This window comes from Aspergillus terreus, genomic scaffold, assembly GCF_000149615.1.
Source record: "Aspergillus terreus NIH2624 scaffold_13 genomic scaffold, whole genome shotgun sequence".
Classification (NCBI taxonomy): Eukaryota; Fungi; Ascomycota; class Eurotiomycetes; order Eurotiales; family Aspergillaceae; genus Aspergillus; species Aspergillus terreus.
The window spans coordinates 679,757-701,565 of record NT_165936.1 but is presented as its reverse complement, the minus strand read 5'-3'; the positions used below and the strand labels follow the sequence as shown (position 1 = coordinate 701,565).

Sequence of the window (21,809 nt, the reverse complement as noted above, 5' to 3'; positions counted from 1 at the left end):
ATGGGCTCAGTGGTTGCAGTGTGTCCGTGATCCTCCTTGTTCGGTGTATTGTCCATCTCTCCCCGAGATTCCTTGTTTCCACCGTCGGTCTTCGCGAGTTTGACTGGCGGATTGTGGCCACCGTGGTCCTCCGGTGCGTTGATATTGTTCTTCTTGATGTTCTCCTTGTTTGGCTCAACGTCAATTTCCACGAGTTGAACAGCCATAGAATCTCCGTGTTTTCCCTTCGATTCTTCGCCCGGCGCAACCGTAGATATCTTGGTCTCAGGGCATGATCCAATGTCAACCTCTACGAGCTCAACAGGAGCTGTGGAGGGCTCATGGCTTTTCTTTGCAGAGTCGTGGGCCGTTTCATCCACCGAGTCCTTGGCTCCAACTGGGCCCTGGCTGCCCTGCTGCACCTGATCATCGACATCTAGTAGGCTCATGCCCTCGTCAACGGTGGTATCGTGGACCTGACCACTGGCCAACGGGGACGAAACGGCGATGTTGGAAAGGCCAAAGTCGACGAGCTCATCAAGTGATTGGATAGATCCATTATCTTTACCCACGAGGACGTCTTTAAGGATCGCCTCACGGACAGTTGTCTGCGAGACTACTTCTTCCCCCTCGAACAGCCCAAAATGGTCTTCATACGGGACCGGCGAGGCGCCATCGTTGGGCTTCTTCTCCCTGTCTGTCGTTCCATTCTGACAATTTTCAGAGACGACTTGTTCAGGTTTCGGATCAACAGCCGCAGGCGCAGGCACAGGCTCTTCGTCATAGTATCCGGTAGCGATCTGTCCCAGAACACGTGGAAATATCCACGGAAAGCTGATCAGCGGCAGTTGATCCATCTTTGGGCCTGTTTTCTGGAAATTCTTCGCGTCCTCCGAGAATCCAGCGCGGTGCTTTTCCAGGGCCGCGTTCATTTCCTCATGCGTAATGCGGTACATTGCCAGAGCGAGGGGCGCCACGCGATCAAATCCACGGCCCCCGACTTTGTCGTAGCATTCCCGTTTAAAGCCTTCACGGAGGGAAGATGACAGCATGCCAATCTCCTCGTGGAATTTGTAGTCCTTGCTCATGTTGGCGTGGGACAAGACAAAGGTCGACCAGACTTCGAACTCGGTTTTGATCTCGTGCTGCGCCATGATTCGACGGAGCGCTATATCGTAGTCTTTCTTCATGTCTCTAGCGAACTGGTAGAGGTCTTCTGCGACCGGAATCCGGCTGTTCAGGATCCGCCTGTCAAAGGGCTTCTCTAGACTGGGGACAAAGTTGACCCGTTCCACGGCGTCATATAGCTGGCCTAGAATCTTCCCGGACTTGTACACTTTTTCGGTCTTTTTCTCCATGAAATGGGGCCAGAGTTTAGGTTCAAGGTTGCGTGTCATATGCGCCGGGGTTCCGTTCTTGTTGTAGTCAACCGCGTCTGAGTGAAGTTGGGCCAGACGAATACATTTCTCCTCATCTACGCCGTTGTCGAGACGGTCTGCCCAGGCGAGGTGGGCGTGGGCGATGGTAGGGAGACAGTCATTCTTCATATATGTGACGAAGAATGAAGTGATCTCGTCCACTGTCACGTCGCGATCTAGGTCGCGGGCTTTGTTGGTCGTGTAGTTCATCGGGGGTCGGAACCAGTCCTTAGGGATCAGATCCTGATCCCAGATCACAACATAATCATCCCCGTCCAGGTCTCCGCCAGAGCACATGCTTGCAATGTCTCTGTCACCGGTTTGAGGTAGCACCACTACATCTTGGAGGTGGCGGAGGGCCGGGACGTCGACAGCCTTCACAACTCGGATGTCCCCAGAGTGAAGGGACGGATTGCGGGCGAGAATGCACATGCCCTGAATGACTTCGTACTTGCCTCCTTTATCTTGATTGGGAATCTGCAGGAAGATTTCGGGCAGAGCAGCAAATCGTTGCTCGAATGGGGCGTCCCTGTCCGGTATCTTCTCATGGAAGTAGCCTTTAAGAGTTCCGGTTTCATCCATGCAGCCAAAAACACAAGCCCCTTTGTCGATGGTAATTTTGGCCTTGTCCTTGAGATATTTGAGATGCCACGCTCTCCACAGCGTCAGCACGGATGTCGCAAAGGGCTCCTCTGTTCGTCTGAAACCATCAACTACCATTTGGCTAATGGTGAGAGTCCTCTGGTTGGGGTCAACGTATCTCCTGAGCAGATGGATAGCCTTTGCATCGTTCTTCAAGGCCTCGTTAAGTCCCCATAAGACGGCCCTGAGTTTCTCGTGGAAGATTCTATCCCGAATTCCAAGGGTCGACAGCACTATAATGAGCTGCCTGTTCAGACTTGCGGCGGTAAATTGAGACCACCGGATGATCTCGAGTCCGTTGTGAGTCGCAGTAAACTTAGCCTGGCTCTTTCTTATGTGGACCTCCTGACGCTGCGCTTGAGGAGAAACGGTTAGGATTCCCTTGCACCCCCCGAGGCGGAATTGGAAGACGGAGGGAGGTTCGCCACTGGGCGTTTTGATCTTCAGTTCGGACATCACCATTTGAGCGAGAAATTTCGAGATCCTCCCGACACCATCTGAGAACCTGTATCCATTGCGCACAATGTCATCAATCTCCTGTACTTTGATGGGACAGCCAAAGATTGCACGAGTGGTTGAAAAGCACTGTCCCAGCCTTGCGGCGTGCTTTGCAACGTTGCGAATGTCATCAAAGTGTCCCATCCAGGCCCGGATATTCGCAGCAGTGAGATTGGGCAGTGGAGCAAAGAAATAGGCGCCGTGCTCGCGGAACTGGGAGTTCCCAAACGCCAGGAACTCATAACGCCTGTCTCCGATGACGATACCGTTGGCCAGTGCTCTCTTGACACGAGTGAATACTTCGTCCATGGTGTTGTCAGTGGTCGAGTAGATACGCCCAAGCAGCTTCTCATCTGTAAAGCGAACTCGGAGGAAACGATCAGCATACTCAATGTAGTGGCGGATTATGCGATTGGACATGTCCATTGATGGTGTCTCGTAGTACACCGTGCTTGGTGTCACCCGAGCCGAACGGATGTAGCAACAGTATGGAGGGATCTTTGCATTTGTGGCTCCTTTGATGAACTTCAAATCGAAAATTTTCATGGGATCATAATATACTCGCTTCTGGGTTGCCACGTGCTCCAGGAGCTTTGTCGCTTGTGTCTCCCCGAGTTCGGACAGCTTGACAGCGAACTCCCGGGTCATTGCATATTCGGAGAGGTACCCGTTGGAGATACAAACTTCAAGTTGATAGCGCACTGAGAACGGAAGATGGATGTAGTCATGATCTATAAGATCTACTAATGCCATGGAGGACTCTGCGGATGGGCGAGAATCTGTAGGATCAATCCACTGCCAGATCGGAGACGGTATCTGCTCGTCCTTATCCCAGAGAGTGAACCGATCGGTATGCTCAATCTTGATATTGTAGTCATTCAGAACGTCGCAAAGCAATGCGAAGTCTTTTGTCTTCGAGACCGTATTTGAGTACGTTATCCTGAGGGCGTTCCATCGGCCTGTCGCAGCGAAAGTTACAGTTAGTCAAATGTAGAAATAAACGCTAATGGAAGGACATACCGATATCGACAACTGGCTTGATCTTTTTCAGGCCGATTGGAAGGGAAGCGTGTTCGTGTGGGTTATGGACGATATGTGTCTGTCGGAACCAGGTGTCGGACTCTCTCCAGTTAAGATCGTCTATGAAGGTATTCTCGACGTTTTTAATCCGACGCTGGTAAATTGGAGGCGAATCCAGGAAGATGAAGTGCACTATGTCTCCGGACTTTGAATCCTGTGTCTGGAAAATCCGAGTGAGCTGGACCAAAGGGATTTTGAGTCGATACTCTTGTTTGACGACTTCCAACCTCTCCTTGCGCACATGAGAAATTGCAAGGTCGAAGTAGATCCATAAGGCCCTTCCCCTTAAATCGAGAATCAAAGGTCTGGGGTTGCTGAAATTGACTGAGCGCATAGGCAGCATTGTCGTCTCGCCGCACAGGACGCCGATCTCCATGCTGGAGATTGGCATTTTCTACAGTCAAAGACATGAGTACATAAGGCCTGACGGTCCAAGGTCTCTGGGGGAATTACCGATTCGGCAGGATATTGTATGTCACGAGGGGTTGGGCTGGGAACATGCGGATCCAAGCGGTTCTGGTCGAGCGCAACGGAGATGGTGAATTTACGGCCATCATGCAGGCTGATTTGATATGGTCTGTTCCAGAACTCCTTTTTAGGAGGTGGTCTACTCGCGGTTAGAAGTGTCGCCATGAGTTCGTATGAAACTTACTTGAATCGTATCCTGCCTTTTGACTCTCTGTTTCCCTGGGCATCCTCAAAGATATCGATTGAGTAAATATTCCCGTGCTCTTGGAATGCTGACCAGAGGATGAACGCGTTGATTTCTTCTGTGAGGTTTTTGACAGTGATCGCCAGTGAGTCCCAGAGCTTCCACGGAGCTATCACCTGGGACGATTGATTGAACGACGGTTGATGTCTTCTCGTGGCTGGAGGAGCGTTATATCCGGGGTTCCTCGCCATCCTCGCGGACTTTGACTGACGAGACTGATGACGAGAGGTTGGGAAAGAAGACGAGGAAGAAGAGTAAGATGAGAAGGTGGACGAGGAGGAAGATGGGTAGGGAGAAAGTGACGAGGAGTCTGGCGCCGATGATTGTTGGGGGAGACCAGGTCGACGACGGCGGCGACGAGGATGGCGGGATGTGAACGGGTGCGGGCGAGGAGTGAGGTGATTGACATGGACAGAATTTGATGACTTTCTGTTTCCTTTCACTTCACCAAGAAAGTGAGGGTGAATGTCCCTTTCACTTTGTGTTTGGCCCCCATAGGCTCTTCCTCTCACTTCCAACAATGGCACCCTGAGCTGACTTTCAATTGATGCGTCCTCCATCCTGACTAGACATCTACTTCCACTATCCTGGTCAATCCCGGACCACCATGGGTACTGAAGCAAAGAAGGTCAGTAGATACACACAGCTGGATATGAAAGTAAAGAGCCTATCGTATACAGACTAAAGTCTACGCAGGCATTGCGGAACCAAGCCTATATACCATATGTATAGATCAAATGTCCATGTATGTGAGTTCTAGCGCCCTGCAGGCATCCATGCTGAAAACAAAGCATCAAAAACGCTTTAGGAACAAAATATGTGGATACTGCTCCTAGTATAGATCACTGTTAGGGATCCGAGGGACAACTATACCAGATTACAAGTAAGAATAAGAATATTTACACTAGAAGAACTAAACATAACAGAAGGTGATAATTAAATAAGTCATATCTCATGTCGTGTGGAAGCCCATCAACGGCGAACCTCTGGAGGCACGTTGTTTGCTTCTGTTGCAGGCGTGCTGGTGAAAATAAAATCCTTCGAGAATTCCAAGTCCATATCCAAGTCGAGATCCTGGAAATGATTTTCCTCCCCAGTGCCATGGAACTGAGAAGCTGAAAAACTCTTGCACTGACTAGAAGCGGATTTCCTGCTTTCTTGCGTGCTGGGTTGACTGTTCTGGCTGTTCTGATCAGCTTCGCCCAGAATTCTGCGCTCTCGCCGATCTCTTCCGCCACCCGGACAAACAGAATTTCGTTTACGCTCAGGCACCTGAGATGATGGTGGTATCTTCTCCATGGGAAATGAATTGTCCCGGTGTCTTTTTGGGCTGCGTCTTCCAACGAAAGAGCCATCCGATTCAAAGGACATGTTCGCCAAGTCATCGCCGTCGGTTTGCGTGTATCCCGCTGACCGTGGTTGTTCCTGCGGCGTGGATTGCAGTGGTCCTGCAGTTGGCCTGGTCCGCGATTGTTTGTGCGACGGGTTCGACCTGGTAGGTTCAGTTTGAAACCCCATCACATTCATCAGTCGTCCGATATGCTGCTGTGCCTCGGAGAATTCTCGCGCTTTGGCTGCCCGCTCGTCTCGTAGGTGTTGAATCTGACAACATTAGTATGGGTCGTTCTCTCGCTTAGGTTCTTGTTCTCACCTTCTTTTCCAAGTATTGGATTCTCTTGTCCTTTGCCTGAAGCTCTTTAGTGGCACTGGCTGCGGCTGTCTGCATGGAGCACTGAAGGGAGGAGATTTCGTCGTTTCGCTTCGCACACTGCGTCCAAGATTAGAAAGACCTTGCCAATAAATGGATTAAAAGCGTACCTCTTCTTTGACTTCCCGAAGTTTCTCCCCGAATTGATTTTTGACCGTTTCCAGTTCCGTGTTGAGCTCACCTTCGGTCTTGCGGAGCGCAGATTTGAGGTTATCCGACGTTGTAATCTCTTCATTCAACTGCAGAGAAGCATTTAGTCTTCATAGCTCATCTCTAATCCCATATCACTCGACGCTTACCTTATTTTGTAGAATTTCCGCGCGAGCTTCCGTGTCGTCCTTGATTGCAAGCAAGCGCTCGATCTCTTCATCTTTCCGTACTAACGCTGCTTCCAGGTCCTCCGCTTGCTGCTTGACTTTGGCGACTTCCTGCGTCAAAGCATTCTTGTCCTCAAGAAGAGAAGACTTATCTTCCATCACGGCATCCAAAATTCGCCGTAGTTCCGCATTCATGCTCTCCTTCTCACGGACCACATCTTGCAGCCCCTCCAATTGATTCTCCTTCTCGGTCACGGCAGCAATCAGGTCCAGTTCCCTCGTCCTGGCCTTTTCTCGCTCGCTGTGCACAGAGTCCTGTGTTTCACGCCGTTGCTCTTCCAGCTCTTTCCGGGCTGCATCCAGACGCTCCGACAGCTCTTGAATTTGGCCCGAAGCGTTTTCTGCGTGGCCCTCGAGGTTGGCGATTTCCTGACGGAGAGCTGAGATGGTCCCAGTCGCCTCCTGCAGTCGTAGTTCCAGCTCGCGATTGAGCCGTTGTGTTTCGTCTGCCTTCTGTAAGGCTTTGTTCCGCTCTACTTCGACGGCTCGGAGCGGAGCTTCAATGTCACTGCACCGGTTTTCAAGATCGTAGCAGATTTCTTCAACCTTACGAATCATCTTCTCCTGCGATGCCTGCGTGTTGAACGCTAGGGTCTCTGCGAGCCCAGTGCGCCAGTCCTGTCTCGTGCTAGATGATTTCTCCAGCGTCCTTAGTGCAGGAAGCGACTCACGGAGCATCATTGGTTGAATCTGAGAGAATGCGCATGTGGCTTTAGTGATTGTATTTCTTGCATTTTTCATGAAAGATTGTAAGATTTTGAGTTCTGGTGGGGACGATGCGTCCTGTTCACCACTCCGGAAGAACGATGAGCTAATGAACAGGGCAAAGACGTCGCAGAGGAGCTCGTTTTCCATATTGACGAGAGAAGCGCGACAGGCATCCGAGTCTTCACACTGTGACGGAGACGGTCGTCGAGGAAAACTTTCCATCAGCTGAAGTATGCTTTCAACGAACTGCCCGTGTGCTTGCTTGGCGACAGCTGTTTTGAAGGAAGTGGCATCAAGGCTCTGTAGACCAGACACAATAGCCATCGACAGTTGAATTGTGGCGAATGTTGCAGTATGTGTGAAAGAAACTGATTTTAATGAAGAGATTACATAGTTCAATAAGCTGCAAATTGCAGGCTGCCCAAGACACATCTGGAAAGGTTGTTAGCCCTCATGTCAGCATAATTTCGTATCAATCTTACAGCGACCGTATTTGTTAATCTTGAGATCATATCCAAGGGCAAGACATCCAAGACCAGCCTGCTGTCCTTTGACACAAGCCATTGCAACGCAGTTCCTGATATACCAGGTGACGTGACGGAAGGCGGAAGCAACGCCGTCAAGAAAGCCATGCCCTGCAATACGTCAGTATAGAGCGAATCGCACATAATTTCCTTGCAACGACATACAAGCATCTGGATTTCCGGACTGATCCCACTTCGCGTAACCTTCTCGCAGAGCTTCGCAATTTTCGGACGGTTAGCTGCGACCCACGCATCTCTCTGCCCTTGTTCGACGCTATCACAAATTCCAATCGCTAGCCGGACACTTTCGGCAGCCTGGTTAGTGGTCAGGCTACTGCAGCTGGCGGAGCAAGCGAGGATCACGCGTAGCACCACCAGGTCTATTGTCTTCAACCCGCGTTTAGGTCCGAAGAAGTGATTGATATTCTGCAGCCATGACGGGGCTTGTGCGTCTCCGTCCTGAGCCTTTCTCCCCGATGCTGAAATTTGGGCGAAGGTCGAAAGGCAGAGGAGGTTGCCCATATGGTCATCCAGATTGCGCAGCGTCTTTGTGAGCTCGAGCTGAAGACTGGACATTGTTTCCTGGGGAATTTCGAACAAGAGCCTTGGTGATGTCTGGAGTCCACTGATGAGTCGATGCAAGGGTTGGATAGTTTCCGCACATGGGTTGTTCCCCATTGTACAGATTAGTCTCGTGAAGAACGGGGCCAATCGAGCGGGAGTCACGAAGCCCGGCGGAAGGGGAGACGAGAGAATTGAGATGCATGCTGATATATACTGTGAAGCCAGACAGGTCAATGCCTTTCCATTTGCCTGTAAGCTGTAGCGACTAACCTCGGCTTGGCCATCCTCAATGGATTTCTGAAGGAACTGATCGAGAATGTATGGGTAGCGCTGCAGCAAAGCATCACGAGCAGTTGGGACTTGCGCTATTTAGCCTTAGAATGTGTCCAGAGATAACGACGTTATTGGACTTACTGAATATTTGCAGCAGATTAAGTGCGTAGCTAGAGCGCGATAGACCGTCAACAAGGACATCAACTAACGCACCGACTTGGCATGGTTTGTGAGATGCCCATAGCTTGATCTGAGACGAGGAAGATTGACGGGCAATGCCATATAGATCCTAGATTTACGGCGAGTATTAGCAGTGCGCTACTAGGGGTGCGATGCCCCATCGGGGCTGCTTTACCTGGAGTGAGGGTGCATATGGAGCCGTAACAATGCGTGCTACTTCGCGCCCTAGGGCTTCGATATAATCCTGCATGTTTGCAAATACTAGGCTCCCCTCAGACATTAATTTGGGGCAGATCTAAGCCCTTTTTCATGAGACCATCGGGCGACTAAATGCTTGCTGTGGGTGATGTTAGAAAGGAAGAGAAACGGGAGGTTTCTGGCCGCCCGTTGCCCCATCAACAACCAGACCCGAACCATGCACCCTGAACACCATGGTGTTGATCCCGCCAACCATTTCACAATGAATGGTACAGATATAATTTTGAAATTACTTTTTCAAAATTATAATCAAGCAAATGTCTTACAAAATGTAGCACATAGGGTTTCTGCTGACTCCCGAAGCTATCATGCATACCGATCCCCCCGAACATTGCTGATCTCCGTGATCTCTGGCTCCCCCGCCGGCAACTCGACTGGAGCCAATTGTCGTACCGGAGCATACATCTCTGATGCAGGCTCGTTGGCCTGCAACTCAGACGGTGAGCCCTCGTTGCGTGATACCCTCCACATGACTGGCCCTTCTGCATTGTCCGCGAGCCTAGCACGCCTGCGTCTGATAACGCCGTACAGCAGGGTCCCCAGCGCCGGGAGGACCAGTACCCCACAAGAAGGCCCGATGCTAATCCCCACCGGTTTTCCACGCGAAGCACTCGAAGTGGTTCCATAGTTCGAGTTGTCTGGTGTATTACTGAGCGTGTTGCCTGCCGACTGGCCTGCCTTCGTGGTGGTAGATCAGGCAGTTGTAGGTGTTGCTCGGAAATCGGTGGACTGCCATCGGGTTGCTATTCCAGATGTGTTCGCTCCTTTTGCCACCCATCTATGTTCCCGTGCACCATCCGCCAGTGGCGTCTGAGGTGTAGGTCCATATTTCTTCGGACGGCGGCGCCTGAGCACATGCGTGGTCAGAGTACCACGGCCAGCCTGACTCTCCGTCTGACAGCTATAGCCGCAGGCCCTGCACAAGATGGAGTCGGATGTCGGGAGTATATGCTACTAAACTACCTATTGGGTCGGGCGCCAGCAACCTAGGAGCAAGCAACCAAGCTTAGGAAGTAGCAGAACTCTTTAGAAAATATATGGCCCATATACATTGCTTAGTGTACTATGAACGGCGATATTGCGTCCTACGGCGTTGCTTTATTAATAAACTGGACGGGAGATGAATTTACTTCTATCAAGACTGCAATTTCTGGAGCACCTGGTCCGAATGGAAGTAAATATATGAGAGCTTGGAATTCCGTGTTTTGTCTCGGCTTCTCCTAGTTATGCCAGCCGTCTTATGAAGAATTCCAAGCCATCGAATGTGCAACCCAACGTTTTGTCCAGCAATCAGCGGTGATCATAGGAACCTAATTCATAAACTGGTGAAGTGTTGGCCGTATCCATTTCCTGGGCATGGTCATAGGCTTCTCGCCGCTCAATGAATTCTCGATTCGTAGCTAAGTAATTCGGAGGTGTGCGTTCGTTGTGTTCGTCTTCGGCGATACAAAAGCCAGCCTATTATAGTTGCAAATATCCCGACACCGGCAACGGGCCCAATGACGGCACCTGCAACCCACGCTTGGCTCGCCTGGGATGCAGCTGGTGCAGGGGAGGAGCTGGTTGATTGGTTGGTTTTTGTGGTTCGTGAAGTTTGAGTAGATGAGCTTGCCGAAGACGTCGATGTAGTGAATGTTGGATCTGTAGGCAAATGTCAGATAACTCCTGTCCTGGCAGACCATGTGATAAGCATACCGGACGTGACTGTTGGCACTGGCAATTCGCGATATATCTGGAATGCACTCCAATTCTCCGCACAGAAAAAATTAGTGGCCGACGGCGCTCCAAATGGTGATGTCTGAAAAATCGTCATTGTCCGACATATATTACTGAAACCAGTGGCGGACAGATAGAGTCAACCCAATGTGTTACTCTTGTATTTGGATAGCAAGGGCAAGTAGGACTTACCAGTCGGCCGTTTTTCCATTATCATAGGTTATCACATCATCGTCACAGGCTGTTGCGACGGAGCAAGGATTTGTTAAACAGCCGCGAGCGTAGTTCCCAGAAGTACTCCAGAAAGCCGGGTCCATCAAGGCCTGACATAGAAAGAATAATGTGGTCGGCACCGTTCAACATCCCCTGTCTCGCAGAATCGGTTTGCTTACTCGTAGTCGGGGCATTGTACCAGCCCATGAAATGAGGGTCATTCTGTACTGATGTAGGCACAGCATCTGCACCCAGAGCGCCAGTGGACCATCGAACAAGGTAGAAGACTGTGAGCCATCCTGTGAAGGGCGAAAACGAGGTCGGGTCCATTCTGTGTTGTCCATAGGCTCACTGGCCTCTTGTCCCTGGCAACTTGATCAGTACTGAGCACCTACGGGTGTTGGCATGGAATGAGAGACCTATAAGCTGTCGGGCTTAAAACAAATTTCTTCCTGCGTTGTTGACCGACTCTTCCGTTCTATCGTGAGCAGAACTCCGTATGATTCTGTCAGATTGTGGGATGTTCTTTTGGAAGGGGAGAAGGACACTCACGAGATGGGCTCCCTGGTCAATAATAAAGCACTCACTAGACGACTCTCAGGGGTTACAGCCATGTATGTCCTTCCTAAACATACTCCGTAGTGTCAATTCGAAATTGATGGTCATGCGCGCCGACCCGTTGAACTCATACAGCTCCAATTGGAGTCTCCGGATTCCCGCAGTTCTTTTTGCTCCGACAAAGACATGCTCACAGCATTCGCGGCGGTTGGCTAATCTAGATGCTAGGCTCGCCTTGGAGTAAGCTCAATGTCGCAAAGTATGGGCGTTTAGTCTTTCTTAAAGAAATGGTTGGTACCGTTCCACCAAGCCACGATATTTTCGGATTGGCGTTGGGTCTTTGTTCATCATTCATGCCAACATTCGTGCTTTATATAGACCGCTCTGGCCTGTCCCTCAGTTTTGTCGATATATTTTTTCCACGCTCGTTGAGCTCGCTTTCCCACTTACGCTGGAATAGAAACTGTCAATGCTACCGATATCAAGCTTGAAAACCGCGCGGTCTCTGCGCCTCCTTGTCGCGCTCTCTTTTTCTTTTGCAGTCTTTGTCTTTTTCCGTGCCGGATGGTCACCAATCTCCCGGTTAAGCTCAAGCAAAGCCATCGCATTCGCCAAATCAGCTGAAACGATAGCGACCGGCCACGGAGGTCCAGACCTGAACTCCCCACGGAAGAATCCTTTACTTGAAGATCCGATCGGTCAGACATCTTCCGCGAGCTCTAGCTACTCTATCCCGGAGAAAGTGTGGCACTCCGCTCGCTTTGAAAATATAACGGACATCCAACGAGAATGGACCAGTAGCTGGTTGAAAAAAAAACCCTTCCATGCGCCAGGAATTGTTGACCGATCTCTCGAGCGAGGCATTCGTTAGAGAACATTTCCACGCGATTCGACCAGATATTGTGGAGGTATACGAAGCAATTCCAATACCGATTCTGCGAGCAGACCTTCTTCGCTATCTAATAATCCTCGCTGAGGGCGGTGTCTGGAGCGACTTAGATGTCACCTGCGAGAAACCGGTCTCCAAGTGGATACCATCAGAGATCCACGGAGTCGATATGGTTGTAGGGCTCGAGTTTGACTTTGAATGGCGTGGACCAGGGACACAGGTTGCGTCTCAGTTCTGCAACTGGGTGTTCATGGCCAAGCCGTCTTCTCGAAATTTGCAAGTCGTCGTTGACGCCGTCGTGGAAAAGTTGAGAGATGTCGCCCGTGTCAATGGCGTGCCACTTCAAAATATCACTTTGGATATGCTTCCCGTGGACGTTGTGGATGTGACCGGACCCAAGATTATGACTATTTCGATTTTGGACGGTCTGAAGCAGTTGTTAGGCAGACCAGTGGATGACCGCAATTTTTCGGGAATCAAACGACCGAAGCTGATCGGTGATGTCCTGATTATGCCAGGGAATTCGTTTGCTGCCAGTCAGAATGGCTATCCGACAGACCAAGGAGAGGTTCTTGTGACACATCATTATGAAGGTTCATGGAAGCAGGCAGATGCAGAAGCAAAGGAGAGAAAAAAGCACAAGGACAAAGGCCGCATAGAGCCTTAATCGCCAAGAAAAGTTTAGCGGGAACTCAACACTAGAGAAGGCGTGGTGAGGCAAACATTTCCTTCACGTCTAATACTACTGGCATGCCATTATAATATGTGCTTCCACAATGCACATAGTAATGTGACCCTCTCATGTAGTAGGTGTTCTCGTAGGGTAGGTCTTACTAACCTTCTAGGTGGTAGTTATGGATCCTCTGGATATCCTTTCTACAAGCCACTGAAACATTTATTTAGCTCCCGAACCATTCTTGACATAGCGTACAGGATCCGCCTTCAGAGCACGTCTGTTTGAGGCTTAGACAGTGCCAGAACCCGCGTTAGACCCGTCTTATCCTCTATTGACTCTAGGACCTAGCCACAATTGGCATTCTTGGCTTGCCAGCTCTCATTAAGATGCACCCGCCCCCTGACACGTTCACGCCAGGGGAATGGGTTGGTTGGATCACCCGTTCGAAAAGATGGCCTGATATGTGAACCTCCACGGCAAATTGCCCCAAAATAATGCTGATATTGAAGTGCTGGGACCGGCGGAGTCGTTCAAACGAAGCTGAGATGATATAGTATGTCCTTTGACTTATATCTATCAAATACTCGTCCATGCTCCGGCAGTACCAAGCCTAGTGTACCTATCTGAACGATATGGATAAGTATAACTGCTCTTCTAGGTATTTCCAAGGGTCATGCTAAAGAGGGCCACAATAAGCTCTGTTGACAAAGACAACGGGCCACCTCGCTGCATGGAGAGGGCAACTATACGTATTTCAAACAAGAGTGGATATGTTTATCTTTTCTTTAGGGTCTTTTCTGCTGGAGAAACATGCTCAACTACCGGGTCTCACATCGGCTGCATCTTCCCAGTCCTGTTTGTTTCAATATGAGGAAAGGCGTTACACGAAACATGCCATGCCAAGCACCTCACTAACCTTGTGTTATTATCGCGCACTTCTGCCAGTACTTCCTGTCGTGAGTTGGAGACTTTGCTAGTCACGAATTGTTTCCCGCCATAGTAACAATATCCACCTCGCTGTTCAACCATTGAAGCGTCAAATAGAGGGATACTGGGGAGTTTACCTACCAAAAAGTATGATTACCCAGCTCGAAGAGATTCCAGGAGGTTTTACGGGATATGTAGGAATTGGTGCAGGCAAAGCGAGGGAAAGTAGGGAACTGGCGAGAAAGAACGATTGAAAGTTCAGATAGCTACCTAGTAGGGACGGTATCCAGGAATAGCCTCTCCATAATGATATGTTTTGCGCATAGTCCATGACGGCTCTAATTCCGAGTTGTCGGACTTATGCCGAGCGCTCTTCTCCGCGGACCCCATTTCACCGCGTGGGGATGGCGTGGGGGATTCTAGTCCTGGACCCATTGTTCCCAGTTCTATTTTTCGGGGCTGTCGGTAGTATGCTGCCGTAGCGACAGCCTCTCTACCCGTATCATTATTGTCACAGAAGGAGTTCATTCGGCCGAGTCCCGAGCGGATGTGAGCACTTAACCGACTCATCATTTCCTCCGACGATGGCGTGTCTACCAACCGCATAGGGCATAATTGGAAGCACACCGCCGCACCCCCTCACGCGAGGACAACCCAGCTGAGATTCAACCTTCAACAACTTTGTGACTCCACCCTTTTATCCTTGTTGTCTTCAATTGTCCTTTATCCTCGTGTCTCTCGACTGACAGCGTCATGCGAACTCTCTCGCGTCTACCTTGGGGCTTCCCCGCACGCCCCCGCGTGCCCCTTGGCAGGCCCCAAATCTCGCAAGCTTCATTGCTCGCGACCGCGAGAACCGCCCGGTTGAACAGTTCCAGCGCAAATAGCAGTCATAATGAACAGAGGAAAGACTCTGGAAATTCGGGATCATATTCTGGCTCGTCCAATTCCTGGTCTGCAGGCCGGACGCTATTGATTTCGGGCCTGGCCGCTGGCGCAGGCTATGCGGGCGCGATTCTGAGCTGCAAGCCGCAGGGCGAAAACCTTAAGCCGCCCCAGTATGGAACAATGCAGGACTTTGAGAAGGTAGGAAACGGGCTATTCTTATCACGCATATAGTTCGCGCAATGGACCTAGATCATTAACATCTACTTTCTATAAGGCAATTGCCGAAGTGCGCGCCAAGTTGGGCGATGACGCGGTTAACACGGACGAGGATGACCTCCATCGACACGGATTCTCTGAATGGTCAAGTTTGAACGCAGATCGGTTGCCAGTTGCGATCGCCTATCCCAGCAACACGGCGGACGTCGTGGAGATTGCAAAAATCTGTCACAAATACAAAATGCCCATGGTTCCGTTCTCTGGAGGGTCGAGTCTCGAGGCGAACTTCTCCGCCCCCTACGGTGGCATGACAATTGATTTCGCTTTGATGAACAACATACTGGAGCTTCATGAGGACGACATGGATGTCGTCGTTCAGCCCTCCATCCAATGGATGGACCTGAACGAAAAGATCAAGGACAGCGGTCTCTTCTTCCCCGTGGACCCCGGCCCATCAGCCATGATCGGTGGTATGATCGGCACAAATTGTAGCGGAACCAACGCGGTGCGGTATGGGACCATGAAAGACTGGGTCATCAACCTCACCGTGGTGCTGGCAGACGGTCGCGTCATGAAGACGCGCCAGCGCCCTCGCAAAACCTCGGCTGGCTATAACTTGACGGGAATGTTTGTGGGCTCGGAGGGGACACTCGGCATTGTCACTGAAGCGACCCTCAAGCTGGCTCCGATTCCAGAAGAGACTCGCGTCGGGGTAGTTGCCTTCCCAACTATGCGTGATGCTGCTTCAACCGCCATGCAGGTGATCAAGAAGGGCGTTCCCGTGCAATGTATGGAGATTTTGGATGACGTGCAAATGGATGTCATCAATCGTGCTGGGGGTACGGGACGAACCTGGGCGGAGTTACCTACGCTGTTCTTCAAGTTCTCTGGCACCAGTGCCGGTGTTGCGGACAGCATAAATCTGACCACAAACCTTGCGAAAAAGAACAATGCCGCGTCCTTCGAGTTCGCTCAGAACGAGCGGGAAGCTCATGATTTATGGTCCGCCAGAAAGCAGTCATTGTGGAGTATGATGGCGCTGCGGAAGGAAGGCTCCGAAGTGTGGTCTACGGATGTCGCCGTTCCGATTTCCAGACTCCCTGATATTATCGGTAAGGCGTCTGCCGGGTCTATTCTCCGGACTGAACTAACGTCGTCACAGAGTACTCGAAGAAGGACCTCGACGGATTAGATCTTTTCGCCAGCATTCTCGGACACATTGGTGATGGAAACTTCCACTCCAGCATCATGTATAATCGCCACGACCCCGAGGAGCGACAGCGTGTGGAGAAAGTCGTCTATGATATGGTCGATCGGGCCTTGGAGATGGAAGGATCTTGCACAGTAAGTTATCTCGACACAAGTAGAAGCGATTGTATGGCTGACTCAAACAGGGTGAACATGGTGTAGGCCTGGGCAAGAAAGAGTCCTTGAAAAAGGAACTTGGTCCGTGTACAATTGACGTGATGCGGAGTATCAAAGCAGCCCTGGACCCTCACTGGTTATTGAACCCGGGCAAGATCTTCGATTTTGAGCGGAGGAAATAAGGTGATCAGATTCCCCTAACAGAGGAACCACCTATTGCAGTGTATCTTGGGCTGTGGATAGTCACATTGTTGCATCGATGATAGGTGCCTATACAGTAGAGATGTCAAAAAATAGACAAAATTTTTGTGGAGAATGCATAGACTTCTTCCAACCGGAGTTGGTCCCCTGTCTCCGGTAACTCATCAACTTACTAAGGTCCGCTGACTCATCGCGGGGCGAACATCTCCGTCTGAGCGATATCGCTGTTCTGGTCCAGACTGCCACAAGCAACTACCTCGCATCACTCCATTTGCATTGAGGTGAGTACAAGTATTGCCCATTAATCACTGAGCGTTTGCCTGAACATCCTTTTTGTTGCTTCCAATTTACCCAGAATTGATGGCAGCAGCCCATCGAGTCGTTCACGGCCACATGCGGGGCATGAGTCAAGCCCGTTGGGTATCGGATCGCAGTCGTCGTTCATAGTCTTTGTCGTCAGAAACCTTCTTCTTTTTCTGCATCACGATCTTTATGTTTTTTTCCCGCTCAATTGTGTGTACAATCATTAATGGACTGCGACTGACGTTTTTACCGAGCAGATTTGGACCGCGCTTTGACTCATTGCGTCCCCGATCAAGATGACCTCCTACCCCAAGAAGAAGTGCGGTACGCTCGAGACTTGAGTTGCTAGGTTATAACGATACAAACTTACAATCAATAGGTGTCCTGGGCGCCACTGGCTCTGTGGGCCAAAGATTTATCCTCTTGCTCGCAGATCACCCCTTCCTTGAACTACATGCCATCGGCGCTTCGGAGCGTTCCGCAGGCAAGCGCTACAAGGATGCTGTGAAGTGGAAGCAGACTACTGCCATGTCCGAGAAGCTCAGCAACCTCGTTCTGCGGGATTGCAAGGCTGAGCACTTCGCTGACTGCGATCTTGTGTTCTCCGGACTGAACAGCGACGTGGCCGGTGACGTCGGTACGTCAATTGCACATTACAATACAGATTTGATCTCAATGTTAACATAAACTTTTTTACAGAGATGGAGTTCATCAAGGCCGAAATCCCCGTCTTCTCGAACGCAAAGAACTACCGGAAGCATCCCTTGGTGCCCCTCGTCGTCCCCACCGTGAACCCCCACCATCTGGATCTGATCCCTCACCAGAGAAAGGAGTTTGGCCTGAAGAAGGGATTCCTCGTCTGCAACTCCAACTGTGCTGTCATTGGCGTCGTCATTCCCTTCGCCGCCCTCCAGGCCAAGTTCGGCCCCGTCGAGGAAGTCGAGGTCTTCACCGAGCAGGCATTGTCGGGAGCTGGCTATCCCGGCGTTCCTAGCATGGACATCATGGACAACGTGATTCCCTTCATTAGCGGAGAGGAGGACAAGCTTGAAAACGAGGCCCAGAAGATTCTGGGTGCTTTGAGCTCTGACGCCACTTCCTTCGAGGAGCAGGCTGGCCTCCGCATCGGCGCTACGTGCACCCGTGTCGGAGTCACGGATGGTCACATGGCTTTCGTTTCGTTGCGCTTCAAGAACCGCCCCGGTCCCAGCGCCGAGCAGGTCGTGCAGGCCATGCGTGAATACCAGTCGGAGGCTCAGAAGCTGGGTGCTCCTTCTGCGCCCAGCGAGGCTATCCGCGTCTTCGAGGAGGCCGACAGACCTCAGCCCAGACTCGACCGAGACATCTCTGGCGGATACACCGTCAGCGTTGGACGCGTGCGGGAGGGTGCCCAGGGTGGCTTCTTCGACCTTCGGTTTGCTGCCCTTTCTCACAACACTGTCCTCGGCGCTGCTGGGTCGTCCATCCTCAATGCGGAGGTTGCTGTCATCAAGGGTTATATCTAGAGACATGTAGATTTGAACATATAGCGATAAAAGCATTAGATACCATCTTAAATATATCCTTCGACAGCCATGCTTGGATAGTAGTTTCATTGTTGTAGTGCATCATCCAACACAGAGATATGCTGCCAGCTACAGATAGAGTGATAACTACCATATGCTGGAAAAACAGAGGGACGGAGAGAATGAATGCCTTTTCATTCATAGGGACATACAGAAAAGCTAGAAATGTCAGCTATGGTAAATACATGCACGAGCTCTAGTCTCCATCAAGTTGAACTTGGACTCTGTAATGAGGGATCGGCATTTATACCTGAAGATTAAGGCATTATGTAGATGTCTTGCACGTGATACAGCTTCCTATCTGGGATCGTAATTAGATAAGGGCGGTGGGTCTGGATTTGACCTAGCGCTAGGGCTAAGCCCACAAGCACTACCCGCTAAGCGAAGGTTCCGGGCGGGATTGGATATCAGTTTTGCTCTCCCTGGCTTTGCTGTCTCCTCTCCTTCGCGACACTCCGACAACTTACCGGGCTTAAGTCGACAAAGCAGTCAAGATGCCTCGCGGACCGTGAGTACTCACCATCGTCCATCGAATATTTTAATCGTCGGCGACCATGGTGCACGAATTCCGACCACCGTGACCTCGTCGACGATTTTGCGATGCTGTTAGGTGACGAGAAAAATTTGAGACTGACCGCAATGCCTACAGTAAGAAGCACCAGAAGCGCCTGAGCGCGCCCTCGCACTGGCTCCTGGACAAGATGTCCGGAACCTATGCTCCCAAGGCCTCTCCCGGTCCTCACAAGCTCCGGGACTGTCTGCCCCTGATCGTCTTCATTCGTAACCGGTACGACGACCTCTAGGACCACTTTCGACGAAGGAAGGATGCGCTAACATGTGTGGCTGGTTAGTCTGAAGTACGCTCTCAACGGCCGTGAGACCAAGGCGATCATGATGCAGCGCCTCATCAAGGTTGACGGCAAGGTCCGCACCGATCCCACCTACCCTGCCGGTTTCATGGACGTCATCGGTATCGAGAAGACCGGCGAGAACTTCCGCCTCATCTACGACACCAAGGGCCGTTTCACCGTCCACCGTATCCAGGCTGAGGAGGCCGAGTACAAGCTGTGCAAGGTTAAGCGTGTGCAGCTCGGCAAGGGCGGGATCCCATTCTTGGTTACGCACGATGCGAGAACGTGAGTGCATGCTCTCCACAAGTTCCGCGTCATTCAGTCGTTGGACCAAGCTTTGGTTGATCGGCGGAGGACAAACGAACTTGAACATTCCAAAGAGGATCTCTTTGCTGGGACTTCAGTAAGGAGAACACCGTCTGCGAGCAGGTTGTGCTAATGATATATACAGCATCCGCTACCCCGACCCCGCCATCCGTGTCAACGACACCGTGAAGGTTGACCTTGCCACTGGCAAGATCACCGACTTCGTCCGCTTCGACACTGGTGTTGTCTGCATGGTCACCGGTGGTCGTAACATGGGTCGTGTTGGTGTTGTCACTCACCGTGAGCGCCACGACGGAGGTTTCAACATCGTCCACATCAAGGACGCTATTGACAACTCCTTCGCCACCCGTGAGTCCAACGTCTTCGTCATCGGCCAGGACAAGCCCTGGATCTCCCTCCCCAAGGGCAAGGGTGTCAAGGTATGTTTACCCCATTATTCGATGGTCTGTTCGACATTTTCTAACTGTATTTTAGCTCTCCATTGCTGAGGAGCGTGACCGCCGCCGTGCCCATGCCATTGCCAACTAAATCTGGTAAGTGGTATTGGTTGATGGGAAAAATAAAAGCTTTGAAAAATCCGCTGGAGACGACGTCTTGCCTTGCTTTGTGGCCTGTATGACACCGGTTATGACGATACCATTATGCGTTACTAGGGAAGAAAAAAAGAAGAAAAATCTATAGGACGCATAATCGGGCGTGATCGTTCAACTGCTTTGTTTCGTAGTCTCGAACCATAGGAAGCAAAACCGGGACGAGACGTCTCATTCATGCCTTGATGTGATACCTATGCTTATGCTTAATTTGTTGAAGCGATTGGATTTGCGTTCGATTCGACTGTAGTCACCGCCGATCGTAGCACCTTCGGCGGTCGATTGACGTAGCGTTCGTATCTGTCCTTGCGGCAATATTGCGATCCAGCCCAAGAGCATCATCCACGCAGGAGGCGCCAGCTGGTTATGTGAACGGGTTGTGTCTATCTACCGTACCTCTCACATCGTCCAGGACGCAAGTTGTATGTTTGTGGCGAGGAACGGGCATAAGGTGAACCATGGATTCGTTCCATGACAACTGTACTTGATTCGCCTGTCTCGCAGACGGGCAGTCTCTCCCCCTCGATACCTCGATACATAACGGCGGCACAAGTGGCCGTGTAACATGTCGATTTATATGCAGCGGGCTTTCGATGTCTTCTTCCTTTGTTCAGGAAGCACGGCGCAAAGCGAGGGGCATGTACCCGGCGTGATAGATTGGATGTTGGGATAACGGTTGATATCCCGGACGTCCATTACCCGGGTGTGGGCACTCAACGTCCGGCGGCGGAGCGTCTGCGCCCCCGTTGAACGAGACGACAGCTGAACCTGCAGGTTGAGACCGTTAGGGTGCGTTGGGCCGACGGACAAGTCACTCGCTCATGTTCTTCGGGGTGCGATCTTGGTCCTTCCATGTCTTCTCCCTGGACCATGGAGGAGGCGTTTCGGCCTCGACCCATGCGCCTCCAGATCTAGCCAAGCTCCAGGCATGGACAACACAACGGCTTTGATATTGACTGGGATCCCAGCACCCGCAGATAGAGCCACCAGCCCCTTGTTGTGGACTCGCGGCTCCAAGGGCGTTCGTTGTCCCTGCGGTATCGGCTCGTTGCCCGATAGGCAGGATTCTGGTGTCGTAGAGGCATGGGAAATTGCATCTACGGCATCAGGCTGCTCACTCCGTGGTCTCCTTTACGCTATCTACTTGCTTCTCTGCTTCAGCTATTGCACCGTACCCGCTCCCATGACATCTCGGGTTCATGCCTATCGAGTCCCCTAACGCCGTTGAGAATGATGGTGGACGCATGTCATCGAGGATGAGCCAATCTAGGGTAGTGGATAGAGACAGGAAGAGCGCAAGGGTTCCGACACCGGCGAGCGTTGCCGCGAGGCCATGGACGTCATGCAGATGGGTTCATCGACCCAGTTATGAAGGAGGAACGACATGAAAATATCATGTTTATGTACAGGTGGTTGAGAGTCGCTATATGTACACAGCATAGCTGGTATATATTTCTGCGCCGATCTTGCTCATTGTCCTTACTGGAATGACTGACTGATACTGTACATAGGTGACCCGCAAGGTGACCATGCATTCAGTACGGAGTATGTCATGTACTGACAGCAAGCAGGGTGGCTATTGTTCGCCTCCTGAGCCGTTGGC

The 21,809-nt window shown here is 51.1% G+C and overlaps 7 protein-coding genes across 7 annotated transcripts; 4 read left to right on the top strand and 3 right to left on the bottom strand.

The window, feature by feature from the left end:
* Positions 1-289: 289 nt before the first annotated feature.
* Positions 290-4,520, bottom strand: ATEG_08742 (RNA dependent RNA polymerase; the record flags this gene model as incomplete). Its single annotated transcript, XM_001217327.1, has 5 exons — positions 290-415; positions 552-3,496; positions 3,558-4,011; positions 4,071-4,224; positions 4,270-4,520. 5 exons carry the CDS (start codon positions 4,518-4,520, stop codon positions 290-292), a joined length of 3,930 nt encoding a protein of 1,309 aa, XP_001217328.1.
* A 781-nt stretch (positions 4,521-5,301) lies between these two features.
* Positions 5,302-8,222, bottom strand: ATEG_08741 (uncharacterized protein; the record flags this gene model as incomplete). Its single annotated transcript, XM_001217326.1, has 6 exons — positions 5,302-5,931; positions 5,981-6,097; positions 6,148-6,276; positions 6,337-7,554; positions 7,605-7,757; positions 7,812-8,222. 6 exons carry the CDS (start codon positions 8,220-8,222, stop codon positions 5,302-5,304), a joined length of 2,658 nt encoding a protein of 885 aa, XP_001217327.1.
* Positions 8,223-10,211: 1,989 nt separating this feature from the next.
* Positions 10,212-11,180, bottom strand: ATEG_08740 (uncharacterized protein; the record flags this gene model as incomplete). Its single annotated transcript, XM_001217325.1, has 4 exons — positions 10,212-10,379; positions 10,442-10,634; positions 10,830-10,878; positions 11,030-11,180. 4 exons carry the CDS (start codon positions 11,178-11,180, stop codon positions 10,212-10,214), a joined length of 561 nt encoding a protein of 186 aa, XP_001217326.1.
* Positions 11,181-12,232: 1,052 nt separating this feature from the next.
* Positions 12,233-12,964, top strand: ATEG_08739 (uncharacterized protein; the record flags this gene model as incomplete). Its single annotated transcript, XM_001217324.1, has 1 exon — positions 12,233-12,964. One exon carries the CDS (start codon positions 12,233-12,235, stop codon positions 12,962-12,964), a length of 732 nt encoding a protein of 243 aa, XP_001217325.1.
* Positions 12,965-14,653: 1,689 nt separating this feature from the next.
* Positions 14,654-16,551, top strand: ATEG_08738 (uncharacterized protein; the record flags this gene model as incomplete). Its single annotated transcript, XM_001217323.1, has 4 exons — positions 14,654-14,986; positions 15,063-16,116; positions 16,167-16,348; positions 16,399-16,551. 4 exons carry the CDS (start codon positions 14,654-14,656, stop codon positions 16,549-16,551), a joined length of 1,722 nt encoding a protein of 573 aa, XP_001217324.1.
* Positions 16,552-17,169: 618 nt separating this feature from the next.
* On the top strand, positions 17,170-18,378 carry ATEG_08737 (aspartate-semialdehyde dehydrogenase family protein; the record flags this gene model as incomplete). Its single annotated transcript, XM_001217322.1, has 3 exons — positions 17,170-17,197; positions 17,253-17,510; positions 17,573-18,378. The coding sequence occupies 3 exons, from the start codon at positions 17,170-17,172 to the stop codon at positions 18,376-18,378; spliced, it is 1,092 nt and encodes a 363-aa protein (XP_001217323.1).
* Positions 18,379-19,139: 761 nt separating this feature from the next.
* On the top strand, positions 19,140-20,144 carry ATEG_08736 (40S ribosomal protein eS4; the record flags this gene model as incomplete). Its single annotated transcript, XM_001217321.1, has 4 exons — positions 19,140-19,225; positions 19,290-19,574; positions 19,741-20,035; positions 20,091-20,144. The coding sequence occupies 4 exons, from the start codon at positions 19,140-19,142 to the stop codon at positions 20,142-20,144; spliced, it is 720 nt and encodes a 239-aa protein (XP_001217322.1).
* Between the last annotated feature and the right edge of the window lie 1,665 nt (positions 20,145-21,809).